A 13,595-nucleotide genomic window follows, 5' to 3' on the forward strand; every position below is an offset into this window, starting at 1 on the left:
ATTATGCATTGATGAGAACAGTGATATAATTTCTGTAACACCTGATGATGTTATGATGATAATAGGATACAAAGTTTATTGTCCACGTGAAGTGGGAATTTGTATCTTGCTATGACAACACTTAAAGCTAAACTATGTAACTTTTTTCATTTCCTCCCAGGGATTCGAACCCGGGTCTCTCGTGCAAGTGCTGAAATGTTTTGCACTGAGCCACACACCTATTTTCTCAGCTATTGTGGTCAAACCGGACCACAGGATCTACATTTTTCATTGAAAGAGAAGGGAGACCAAATACAACCACGCACTCTACCATACAGATTGGTCAAGATAAATTTGTATTCACTAAAAAAAAGTCCCAAAACAAAAAGATAACATGATAGATAGCAAGAGCTATGTGTAGTTATTTTGATTAAATGATTATTTTGACATATGAGCTAAGCATCTTTTACCAGTATGCCATTTGATCAACCCATTTCAAAGTATGCTACCTTACATTACCATTAATTTGTACATTTTTATTTGTGACTCAACATGAGCCCCGTCAGTATGATTACCAGGCAGCCATTCTGCTCTAACTGTTACATCACACTCGAGGAATGGGAAACCCCACCCTGGGTTAGGTTTCCTATCCCCATGTGGATATTATGGTCAATGCAAGTGTCACGTCCGTGGACATTCAAACATACCTGCACATTGCCAGGTCTTTGGCATTGTTGTCTTTTGCCGTTTTAGCTTTTTTTGCACAAGGGACAGGGCTGGTCTGCTTGGGCGGGCTTGTAGATGGACTCTCCTCTGTGTCCATCTTTTTGGACTCCTTGCTGCCTTTCTTTGGCGTGCTGCCGCCGTCGCTGCTGCTGCTACAGCTGCTGCTGGGACTGGCGGCCTCATCCTCGCAGAGCTCTCCAACCACAGGCGGCTTCCTGTTCCGTTTTACATCGCTGCCCTTCTTAGCCCCTCCAGCTGCTCGACTCGGCTGTTTCTTGCTGTGGGGGGATTGGTCACTCGCCTGAAAGACAGGAGATCTGCTAAGAGGCACTGTCTGCACCATCACAAACGGACCATACTTGTCATTGTCAATTTAATTAACGCTATGCTTAATAGAACATTAGATTTTTCGACAAGTAAATTGAACAGAATAGACAGTTCTGAGACTGTGTCAAATACATTTACTTAAAAGGAACCCTTACAAACCAAATAAAAGTATACCTTTGCTATGCAAGCAGGACAGAACCAGTCCCCCTCAGGTATTGTAGTGATCTTAGGTTTATGGCAGTATGTATGACAACCTCTATCACAGCCGTCACAAAGTAACAGCAGCTCCTCATTATCCCCCTTCTGACATAGCTGGCAGTACTGGAAACACACAAAAATAATGTGTCCTCTGAATATATATTGTTAATGGTATGCTTTTTTAAATTTACTATGCTGTTATTAGGCATTTCTGCTGTTTGGTATAACATATAAATGTGTGAACTGTAAAGAAGGAATCAACAGGAGAGGCTCTGCCAGTTACGGACCACTTTCATGATGGATCGCTCCCAGGCGATAGACTTCTGCAGCTGGTGAACACAGAGGGACAGTTGAGCAGCACTGCGGACCTCGGCGAGCGCTTTCCGCCAATGTCTCATTCCTGGAGCCAGCTCCTCGTCGACTCTTAGAGGGCACAGAGAACAACAACACAGTCAACCATAACCACAAAGCAGATCACGTCATCACAGAGAAACAACAGTGCCATCCACAGCGGTGCGGCGAGAGCAAAAGGCAGAGCAAGTGTGTGAGCAGCCGGATAAAAATAAAATCCATTATTGTACTGTAGCTTCCAGAGAGCGAATGATATCCCATGCCTCAAAGTGTAATATTCAATCTGGGAGCGTGTCAACAAGTTGCTGCACTTTTCTAATGACATACACCAATAGATTACACAGATTATAGTATAAATTCATATATATTACAATATAATAGCACATTTTTAAATAGATTATAGTATAGATTATAGTACAAGAGTGTTTGCCATGTGACACATCATGCAGTTACACACCACTTTTGATCAAGACACAAGCACGGTCACCTCAGGTGATGATTGAGGGGAAAAGGCACCTCGATCACAATGCACATATAGTGAAAGGGGTGCAGAACACTGTAGAGGCCCGTGGTGAAGCAGAGGAAGCGCTGAGAAAAGTTGTCTTAGGAATGAGCGTGAGATGACCTACCCTTCACCATCAACACTACAGGCTGGTGCAGGTGCGGGCACAGTGACCGTACCCACATGGTCCAGTCTGATCTGAATGGTGGTACTTAATGGACTCTTCAGGTACCTTCGCTCAATGTTCCTCTCCAGCTCTGACAGCCGAGTGACGGCGATATCTAGGGGGTTGTTTGGGCGGCGAGCAACGCCACCAGGACGCTCCTCCTGGCTGGCGCCTCGATCCCCCTCACTCAATGCATCCAGGGAGGAGAAGGGTTTGTGTTCGTGATAGACGAGGTCCTCCCTCTCCGACTGGGGCTCGGGGTGCATCCATCCCTTGGAGGCAAGCAGAGACCGACACATCAGTACTATGCAGTCATACTGATGACATCAGGGATCTTCATATGCCCATATACAAGTATGGGCATATCAGTCTGACTGGCGGTTCTGGACAACCACCATTCTGACTGACTTTACACCGGGCACTGCACTGTCTCGGGTCCTTGGCGATACGCACGACGAGTTTGAAGTTATCAGTCGAACGGTTTTCGAGACATGCGGGCACCACACGGACGGACAGATAGATATGGGCATATATGGAGATCTCTGTATCTGTCCGTCGGTGTTCGTTTTTATGCCCATATGGGAGTACAAGTCCGTGTCAGCTATGGCCAAATATGGACATCATATTGAAGACATCAGGGTACTCCATATATGGGGATTTGCGTATTTATCGATATTTGGGGGAGTGCTGTTGATCGGACCAACTTCCCAGATACGCGGACGCACATACGCATATAGGGATGAATTTATAGATGGATGACAATACTATTACCCATCAGTCTTTTATTTAAGAATTCACATTTTGGAGAAATTGGAAATGAGAAATATTTACACAATACATGATATATGATTAGTCGACTCACAAATTGTTTCATTTGTGGTAGCAGAGCAGGACACCAGCGTACCTTGACTTGCAGGCTGGCAGAGGTGACTCTCCTCTCCAGCTCCTCCACCTGCTGCAGAAGGCCGATGTCCACCTCCATGGCCTGCTCCTCCACACACCAGCTCTCCACAGTCTCCTCACTCACCTGCTGTTCCTCCAGCCGCGTCACGTCAATCACGGCCACTGTGCAAAACATCATCAGACAGTATATTACAGTATATGATGACACAATTAGGAGGATTTATGTTTTATTTCCTGTCAAAGTTTTAGGACTTGTTCAAGTCAGCATGCTTGGTATATGGGGTTTGTGTCAATCTGTCAATATTTGGTCTCATTTGAAAGGTTTGCTTAAATCATGTCAACATTGATGTAATATATCAAAACCATTGAAGGACGTCACTTTTAATATTTCACTCACTACCATTTCTATGACACTGAGATTGTGTGCACATCATAAAAGGTTAGATTTAACTAATTGTGTTCCCCTGTCCACGGTGCCATGCCTTGTCAAAGTTGCCTGAATCCCCATCCCCAGCGGGGAGAGCAGAGTGGAAGAGTGCTTACCATCTTTGTTTTTGGCAAAGGCCTGGGCCATGTACTCCATATGCTTCTGAATCTGTTTCTGCAGAGCTTTCTCTCTGATGCCTCGACTGTGAAGGGCCTTGACTAGAGTCTGAAGTTCCTCCATTTCTGACAATTTCCACCAGCCGCACAGCATCTCTGGACAGCACACACACACACACACGCACGCGAACATGTAATTCACCATCTCTAACCATCAGTCTTTACAATATGTACACACCATCTGAGCATTGAATGTATTCAGCGTGTGTGTGTGAGCTGGCACTGTGCCATGCTTACCCTCAGGGATGGGCTGAGGACTTGTGTAGTCCTGGTTCTTGGCCGCCTCCACAGCAGCAGGAGACGGGGCAGAAGAGGGCTTGTCGCTGGGGGGTTCTGGGGTCTCACTCTTGCTGGTGGAGACGCTGGGTGCCAGGAACTGGTTGCCACTTGCACTCCCATTCCCCTCGGCATGCTGGTAGGCCAGAGCCAGCATGGGGGAGAGAGGGCTGCCAGGGAAGGTCAGGTTGGCGCTCGTCACCCCGCTGGGCCAGCCACAAAACGGCAGTCCTGTCTGATGAGCGCCACACTTCACTTGCTGAAAATTGAGAATACACAGTATGGTGAACTACATGCATACGTCAACATTGATCCACTGACAAACACATGATGCCATAGATGTGACATAACTAAAGCACTAACATTTATCAGTTTGTTTTTGTAATATGGTGAAGGAATTGGTCATGTAAGCCTGTCTGATGGATGATATACATCTCAGAGCTCCTTCAACAGCAGAACATAATCCTGAGCGATCGAGAATAAAATTGAGACTCTGTTACCAACCTGAACTGCGGACAATGGCAGGTTATTGATCCCGGCAGGGTTCCCGGAGCTGGCTGTGACTAAGGGATTAGGGGAGACAGAAGAGGGGGACTTGGGCCTGGAAGAATAGGTGGCCTGGGGGGGTGGGGAGGAGGGGGCCGGAGGCGTGGAGCTGGAGGTGACCGAGGACTCGTCGCAGGGAGAGCGAGGCAGCAGGCTGAACCAGTGGCCAGACTTCTCCGTCAGCACCCTGAAGAGCTGGTCGTTGGGGAGTGGCAGTTGGGAGCTGCAGGTCATCTCCGGACTGGTGTTGAGGTAGGAGGAGCTGAGGAGAGATGGACCCAGCTGGGAGGAGGAAGACGAAGCAGCGGTGGGCGGCGGGGGGCTGCAGGGGCGCATCGCCTCAGAGGCAGGGACGGCGGGAGGAAGCGCGGAGGCGTGGATCTTTGCAGGGTAACCACTATGATTGGTGTGACAGATGCTGTCCAACTCTGGGGTCATCTTGGCCACCTCGAGAAGTTTGCTGAGCTTGGAGAAAGAGCCAGGCTTCTGGAGGAAGAGGTTGAGGCAGTCTCTCTGCCCCATTGTGGATGCGCTTTGCACTGTGAGGGGAAGCACTGGCTTCTCCTCTTCCTCCAGTTGCTCCTCTTTGATTTTTATCCCCTGAGTCCTCATCTGTTTCTCATGCTCCTTCTCCATCTCATAAGACCCTGCGAGACACAAACAGACAAAAATCAGTTATTTTAACCAAACAAATTACGCACATTTTTGTTTAGATGTGTACAGTTTTGTACAAAAGAAAGTATAAATGTTCTGGTTTAAGGGTTACAATGCAGATGCATATAAGCGGAGCGAATCTCCATCAACGCTAACTGTTTACCGCTGGTGGGCGTGTCACTAAAATGCAAGCCATGTTTAATCCCACTCCCTCCCTCCAACGACGTTCCGAGTCAACACCTGTCACCGTGCTTTATTTAGTTTTTCTCTGTACCAATTCAGAGAGATTTGAGTGCTCCTGGTGGGTTTAAAACAAACAGCTTGTCATACAAAACGGAACAATGGAACTTTCTGACAGATGGGTAACCGGCGGCAGCTGAAGGTAATATTAATTGTGGGTATATTTCATACCAGCATGGCTGTTCATCTAACTTGATGCTGGCACACCGAAATACCTAAATGAAACATACCCCCATTATGCTGTTTATCCATCTGTGAATAATATTCATGATAATCTTCGCTGGTAAGCTGGTGTCGTATGTCAATCTGATTGGATGCCGGCCAGCAAAATGTACTTCTCATTCGCATAAAGTTTAGACAATCTCAACTTTTTCTCCTCGCCTGCATCCGGCTGCCGTCGATACCACAATCCTTTGCACGCGGGATTGATGCCTGCTTCCATACAATATCAATGATACGTGACAACAAATCACCTCGATCTGCCTATTTGCACCGCCAGGGTCTCACCTTCACCGCTTTCCATGCCTTCGATGAAGACACCGCCGCACTGTGGCAGGACCCAGTAGCGCCTCTTGTAGCGGTCCTGACCATACACCATGGAGCGCAGAAGCTGAGAGGACTCAAACAGCTTGCGTCTGATCTGACTTTGTTGCTATGGAGACATAGGGCATGTCAACACAATAAGGGGGTGCCTCATTTAGCAGTGAGATGACACTGGAAAAGAAAATAATAATAATTAGTATTATTATTATTTCTCTCAACCTTATTAGGTGTAATTACCTTGGATGATTTCTCTATCTGCTTCTCCAGCTCCTCAACGCTGGCTGTCTGGTCACTGTCGTCCTGGATGAAAAGATCTCATTAGTGTGAGGCCGGCGGTCAGGCTGACATTTACTACTAGAAAACAAACAACGCAGGGGTCACTCCTCACTAACCTCTTCTTCACAGGCGTCTGCTTTCTTCCCTTTCTTTCCCCCGGCCTCTTCCTCATCTTCATCATCGTCCTCGTCGTCGCTGTCCTCGTCTTCGTCCTCATCCTCCTCGCTGTCCACATCTTTCCTCTTGCGCTTGCGTCCTGCGGTGGGTGTGCCGAGGGCCAGACTGTCCTCTCCACCTCCGCTGCTGTCCCTCTTCCCCGTCTTTTTGGCATAGACACTCCTCATTCTCAGAGACAAAAGCAAGATCAAAAATGAGAGTTGGACAATACCGTATAGAGGCACATTTTATTGAGTCTATTAAATAAAAGACTGGTTGTACAATTTCTTCCTACGTCGCCAACTAAAACAGATTATTTGAGAGATAGACTAGTTTTGGCTGTCTTCAACTTAAATAAGATGAGAGCAGCTGACTGGTTAAGGCAAAAATAGTTATAAAGATATACTCACTTGCGAAGCTTGCCCTCGATGAACCATTTGTCTTTCCGTAAGTTGGTCATATGATCTATGTTTTTGTCAATCTCACTGAAAGAAAGGTCACATCCAATATGAATAATATGTAAATAAAAAGAGGCAAGAATGCTGAAACAGATGTCTCTATGACCTATGAGTGCATTATGTACATTATGGTTATTATTACGTCTTATGCAAGAAGATGCACCGCAGGTATCAGGAAGTTCATTTTAAGACTTTGAAAGACAATTTTAATGCCATCTAGAATTTGATTTTACCATACTTGCAAAGAAAAAATATATATACAGCATCAGGCTTATGCGATGCTACTTTAAACATGTTATTATTTGCTTTTCTCAAGCCATTTATCAATGAACTTGCATAGTTTGCTAGCTTGGCTATATATATTATGTCACTTGGCAGAACTCAGTATAGTCAGATTGGGAATACATCATAGACCTAATGGAAAATGAATGACATAGTTTAATGCAATACAGTGAAATTGTCCATACAGTGAAATTGTCCATAAGAATATGACATACAGTATACTATTCCTTTTGATGTTTGTAGCACGTTATTAAAAATTCAAATCCCGATGAATAAAACACACCAGTACTGTCCACTCAATCAGAAGACAAAGGTGCCCTTTGCTTGCATCAGGCATAATGAACGGCACTGGATAATATGCACAGGTCAGCAATCGTCAGGAAGCTTAAACATCACATAGGCCCCTCACCTAACTACAGCTTTACTGCAGCAGAGCTCATTGACCAGGAAGGCCAACATGGAGGCCTTCTGTGTGGGGGTGTGAGCCTGGAATGCCTTAGTCTTCAGGCTGAGGGCCAACTCAGCCAACTCTGTGTGCACACAATGTGCCTCCATGTAGATATGCAGGATCTCAGACACATTCTCTCGGGTGATCCCCACGTTAGTCAGGTGGTCTCCTAAGGCCGTCTTGGTCTGAGACAGAGAAAAAACCTTCAAAATATTTTTTTCAAACGGCTTCATGGTGTTTCAGTAGATTGGTTATTAAGCAAAACGATGTGTATAGGCCAACTGTAAGCCCTCAGATTAGAGGAGAGAATAACATTTAGAGGGGACGGGAGGAGCACCCTGTCTTTTCCGAGGAGAATCCCTTTCTAAGTGCTGTACAGTACAAGGCTGCGTAATAAGAGGCAGTCAGTTGGGTTCCTTGAAGAAAATAATGGAAAGTCACATAATGGCGTGACTAAGCCCTACAGAAAAGCATGGAGAAATGGCTTTGGGGATGAATTAAAAATTCTGGTTTAAACTGTAGAGGCGTATTAAGAGCTCTAAACACTGATACCCTCCAATACAGATAAGCCTCTTCATTTAACTAGAGAGATATTGATAACACCCTACTGCACACTGCAGTTCAGAGCACCCTAGAACCACTTTATATTGTGCCGGCACTTAACACAAAAAATTGCTATCATGCATAAGATGTGATAGAATATGGTGGTGGGTGCATGACTGAGTTGTATTGAACAATATCACGATCAGTGGAAGGGTTGAACCTTACCCTGAGTCCCGGGGGCAAACCTGGATCGCACACAGCCTCGGACAGCATGCGCACCAGCAGGTCCTGCACCTGGCCCATGCAGTCCCCGATGTTGAGCAGACCCTCCTGCAGCACGCTCAGGTTGGGCACGTGGGCACTCACATCGAACCGGAGTACCTTGCCAAAGCTGCGTAGGAACTGCATCACCATCAGGCAGTCGGAGAAGGCAGCTCCCGGTAACACCAGGCCAGGAATACGGGACAACTCTGGCAGAGGCTAGAGAGGGACAAAGATTTAAGCACATCACAATAACTGCGGTGTCCCTTCAATTGTCTCTGCATCTATTGCCAGAAGGCTAAGACTCACAAAGAAATAAACTATGTGGATCAATAGTAGAAGAGCCTAATATTTTGTGATGGACTAGACAGCCATTGAGGTTTATGGGTATGATATGTGAGAAAAAGTGGCAATCTCCAGGGATCCACTCTTAGTCTTAGAGAGCCTCCAGACAGGTTCACCTAATTCATTCGTACCCTCATGTCAGCCATGTGACCTGTACAGTGTACTGTATGTAATGTAGAGTACAATTACTTACAATACTTTGGTTGGTGTCATGACATTATCAGCCACTTGATGGCACTCTTTTGACCTGTATTGACTTACCATTTCATTCTAAGTAAAGATGCATTTAATGTTAAGCACCAATTTTAGTCACAAAGCCATAAATTGTGCTGTTCACACACTTTCTTCAATATACCACGACATGTAAGATGAAAAGTAAAAGATGCGCATGCACACACACACACACACACACACACACACACACACACACACACAGAATTCAATTCTCATTTTAGTTCCAGGTGATGATAGTTGGAGAAAGCCATACTGTACATGGTGCACACATTTTACATTACAGATGTCAGATGGTACTGTATATCCTTCTCATTTCCATTTCCCTACAAATCTCCATAACAATGTGAATACCTTATGATCTGCTAAGCACATGTCTTCATTTGGCTTCTTCAGCTCCTTTGCAATTTCCAGTTCCAGCCTCCTAAGCTCCAATTTCCTCTCCTTATTTAACCGTTTCTCATCCTTCTTCTCCTGCTTCAGCCGCTCTCTCTCCTAGGGCCGAGTAACAGACCAGTTAACAGAGTGCACTATCGGCACCGTTGCAGACTATTGTGTTAAGGATTATGTCTTTACAATTCAGCCGAGCACTACGCCTTGCTTATGAATTGCTTCACTTTTACAGAAAATTGCTCGGGGGGCAATTCTTAGTTGTATTCACACTTCATATAGTTTAACCTCTCAAACCCTATATACTTTGGTTGTACGTCAAATAGTGAAAACAGCAGATTTACGTTGTGAGCTTGTAGATGCGCCATTTTCACTGAATGTTTGCCTATTATGACATGCCCAGAATAGGGACGCAAGGGTTCATGTGGTAAAAAAAAGGGGGGAAAGGGTAACAGTGGATAGGCAGAGGTAATGACCAGAGGCACATATGTATGTCTATTTTCAATTACAAAGGGTAACCTTCCATAACCAGAAACTTTCCAGAACCCATGAAGTTAGAACCGCAAAACTCACTCCCAATTTCCCGCCGTAATCTGAAGACTCACCTCTTCAGTCTCCACCTTAGCCCGTAGAACTTGACCTAACCTTGACGACCATGTAGTCTTACGCAAAGGTTAAATTGTAATTTAGATAGCATGTTATTGACAGATGCCAGGTTCATTTGTTGACCTGGCATCCTATAGTTTGTATAGTTTAGTTTCTTTTTTTTTTTTAAAGATATTTTTGGGGGCTTTTTGGGCTTTATTAATAGATTACAGTAAAGACAGACAGAAAACAGGGAGAGAGTTGGGGAGAGACATGCAGCAAAGATCGACAGGAACGGGACTCGAACTCGCAATGCGCCGTCAGGTTACATTAGAGCCGGACCGCTACGCCAACGGTCCGGGCCTGTGTAGTTTTAGTTTAAATGTACAGATTAGTTATTTTTTTTATATTATACTGTTTAGACTGATGCTAGGTTCTTAGTTTGATCCTAGATTACTGAGGCACAATACAGTCTCTATGCAGTTGATGTATGTGTTTACCTTCCTTAGAGTAAGTTGCTTTGGATAAAGAGCGTCTGCTAAATGCCTAAATTGTACGTTTTTTTTTGGGGGGGGGGGGCTTCTGTGCCTTTATTGATAGGATAGTAGTCGGACAGGAAATGGGGAGAGAGATGGGGAGTGACATGCAGCAAAGGCCGTCAGGATCGTTCTGCGTAAGTTTACGTTTCCATTATAACCAGAACCACCCTTGAAGGGAGAGGGACGTCATAAAAGCAAAACTAATACAAAAAAGAAAATAGTCGATCTTCAACGTATTATGACTTATTATTAAGTATTCTTATAGTGGAAAAGAGCCAATAGTTTCAAGGTGATATGGGCGAGTTGGAAAGTACATACCTCTGCTTTCTTACGGGCCTCCATGGCCTTCATCAGCATCATGTGTTGCCGGCGTCTCTCCCTCTCCTGACGGAGTCACACACACACAAACATATTCACACACTGGCTAACAGGAAGAGGACCATAGCTGTTAATGTGGAGACGACTCACAATGGCGTGCACAGGAGAAACAAAACGGACAGGAAGCCACAGTCACAAAGTTACAAAATCAAAGCTGTAAACATTACAGTGTGGTTAATGTTCAGAGGGTGGTACGATGGCAACCGAAAAGCAAGTGGCAAAGCATCATGTAGTAACAAGGGAAATGTCAAAACACACTAAGCACAATGTTAGAGTAATCTGAGCATGTTGGTAATAAGCACAATGAAAGCTGGTACAGGCCAGAGAGTCTATAGCTGCTCCTAGAACTATTAGTTTTATACTGTAGATCATCAAGGTGTTACTGACATAAGCAAATAGGGCAATCAATTGAATTGCCTCATATGAGCATCAATATTACTTAAGAAAATATAAACGTTTATTTTCAAATTAGCGTACTTCATTTAGTATGGAAATGTAATTATTTAAAGCCATCACTGTCCGTTTTTTGTTTTTCTATTAAGTACTGTTAACTACCTCAAAACCTCAAAATCTTAGGAAGTAAAATTTGAATGATGAGAGTCCCTTAAATCAGTGTTGGCATGAACAAAACTGTATATTGATTATTGTCTGCATGTGTCTGCAGGGAAATCGGCTAACATATGGTATGTCTAATTGATTTGAACACTTAATATAATCAATCCAACACAAACAAAAAACAATGCATGGATGGTAGGTGTTTTGGGCTATGAGAGTCTCTAGGCCTTTTTTTTAAATCATTTCAGGCAGATAAAGGATGTGTTTTCTCTGAAAGACAAATGGAGCAGATGTATGCATTGCACTGTGCTGGAGAAAAGCCATGCAGAAGGATGTAGTGTGACTGCAGCCAACGCTACACTGGATGCGCTGCTATGATGACACAACCATTTATCACAACCAAGTTCACGATGCGGTGTTAGATGTACAGAAACAAACATACCCATACCATATCTAGTCTATGCCTCTCCAACTCCTGGTAAAGAGAGTTGTCAAAGTATTATGAAACAGAAAAAACAGAAGAAAGAAAATAAAAAAATCACACAAGAAAGCCAAGATTGTAAGAATTTGCCCACCCACACCTACAAGCTAGAGAGCCATCAGAATCACAATACCCCCCAAAGAATCATTTGACAGTTCATTTGACAGGGAATAATGAAGTTGTTATTCAATTAGGCTACAACAGATTGTGGTCATTAGAACCCTTCTCCAAGAGATTAAAGAAGAATAGCATGTGAAAGTGGCTTCAGCATCATATACTGTACAGTTCTGGGAAGCAAAATGCCTACCTGGTGCTTGAATATAACAGCCTGCTGTCTGCGCATCTCCTTCTCCTTAAGGGAAGAGATTAACTCAATTAAAAACCCAAACATATTCACATCTCCATTATATAAAAAGCTGACACAAACGAATGGGCTCTTCTCTACGTCTTCTACAACAGACAGCCAAAAATCCCACTAATCTGATTGACAGGCGCACAGCCTGGGAAGGTATTGAGCTAATGTGAAAATGGAAATGCCCTCATCGTTTTCCAGAGACACGTAGAAGGCACGCGGAGGATGCAACCTCCTTTTTTTATGACACTGATTAACATGGAAAAGGTCTGCTCTAGGTGCCAGTGGAAATTCTCCTTAGCATTGAGAAGCAGTCCCCTGCAGCGATGAGCATTACTTTACATTCACCTAAATGAGGCAATGAGGGGCAGAGAAGGTGGGTGTGGGGGTTGGGGGGGGGTACAGACAGGTGCACAAGGGAGATTCATGGGAGTTGACTGGAAATGAGGAGTGGGCTTTGTTATGTTAGGTAGTGTATGCCTTGAGGCAACAGCGGGCCACAACACTCACGGTTAATTCTTAAAGCACATCTAAACTAACCTTGCTTCGTTTCTCAGCCTCCAATATTTTGGCATTGGCTGCTTCTTCCTTCTTTTGCCTTTTCGCCTGTGCATGCAAAACAGGTCTTCAGGTCATGCACCACAACCACATGACACATTTGACATGTCTCATTCAAAAACACAACACACCTGGGCATTCAAAAACCAGGCAACCCTTACAAAGAAATCCATCGGAATACAGTACACGGTACCATAGTGAATGCTGTTATAGCTTCTTCAAAGTAATGTAGCCCATCTTCATACAAAAGGATTGCAATTAATTAATATTGAATTAGTAATCATTTAAGCAATAATGATTTAAGTATTTGAGGTCATTAATTTGATTAAAATCCACACATGGAAAGAAATACGCCTTTCTTTTTTAAATAAAAAAGTTATATACCAGAAGTTATATCTGCCTCTTAGATAACTCTGATAGACTGCTGCTGTCCATAAGACAATACCAATACTCCATAGACGCTAAAACGAGCCAGTGGCTTATGCTTGTAATGTCAAACATAACATACTGCTATCTTGTTCAATGAGATAATTATTTCCTCCCATTAAATGCTAAAAAGACAAAATGGCTATGGTGCTTAGGAAATACCAGCAGGCAGTCAGAATAAATTAAACAATTTCTATCAGTAATTATAACCCCAATGAAATCCTGTTAAGAGGCACTTGCCAAGCGTGTCAACTGAAATTTGATTTATAAAAGCTAAAATACTTCAGAGCCTCTATTAGTGGGGGGAGAGAAAATAG

General features: G+C 44.0%; 1 protein-coding gene across 9 annotated transcripts in view; it reads right to left on the reverse strand.

The window, feature by feature from the left end:
• Positions 1-13,595, reverse strand: part of baz2bb (bromodomain adjacent to zinc finger domain, 2Bb) — a 63,779-nt gene that overhangs the window by 2,414 nt on the left and 47,770 nt on the right. For 3 of the 9 annotated variants that reach the window (XM_080412908.1, XM_080412909.1, XM_080412907.1), the window contains exons 18-36: positions 12,835-12,900; positions 12,250-12,294; positions 11,910-11,936; positions 10,847-10,912; positions 9,369-9,509; positions 8,403-8,657; positions 7,596-7,819; positions 6,857-6,931; positions 6,407-6,635; positions 6,252-6,314; positions 5,979-6,123; positions 4,536-5,224; positions 3,993-4,290; positions 3,696-3,851; positions 3,154-3,314; positions 2,211-2,521; positions 1,518-1,653; positions 1,207-1,353; positions 687-1,006 (exon numbers count right to left, since the gene is read on the reverse strand). In XM_080412908.1, the coding sequence (XP_080269034.1) occupies positions 687-1,006; positions 1,207-1,353; positions 1,518-1,653; positions 2,211-2,521; positions 3,154-3,314; positions 3,696-3,851; positions 3,993-4,290; positions 4,536-5,224; positions 5,979-6,123; positions 6,252-6,314; positions 6,407-6,635; positions 6,857-6,931; positions 7,596-7,819; positions 8,403-8,657; positions 9,369-9,509; positions 10,847-10,912; positions 11,910-11,936; positions 12,250-12,294; positions 12,835-12,900 (3,554 nt within the window). The remainder of the gene's footprint in view (positions 1-686; positions 1,007-1,206; positions 1,354-1,517; positions 1,654-2,210; positions 2,522-3,153; positions 3,315-3,695; positions 3,852-3,992; positions 4,291-4,535; positions 5,225-5,978; positions 6,124-6,251; positions 6,315-6,406; positions 6,636-6,856; positions 6,932-7,595; positions 7,820-8,402; positions 8,658-9,368; positions 9,510-10,846; positions 10,913-11,909; positions 11,937-12,249; positions 12,295-12,834; positions 12,901-13,595) is intronic. The other 6 variants (XM_080412913.1, XM_080412911.1, XM_080412915.1 and 3 more) reach the window with 6 other exon arrangements.

The sequence above is a fragment of the Gymnoscopelus braueri genome, assembly GCF_963280865.1.
Source record: "Gymnoscopelus braueri genome assembly, chromosome: 18".
In the NCBI taxonomy this organism is placed as follows: Eukaryota; Metazoa; Chordata; class Actinopteri; order Myctophiformes; family Myctophidae; genus Gymnoscopelus; species Gymnoscopelus braueri.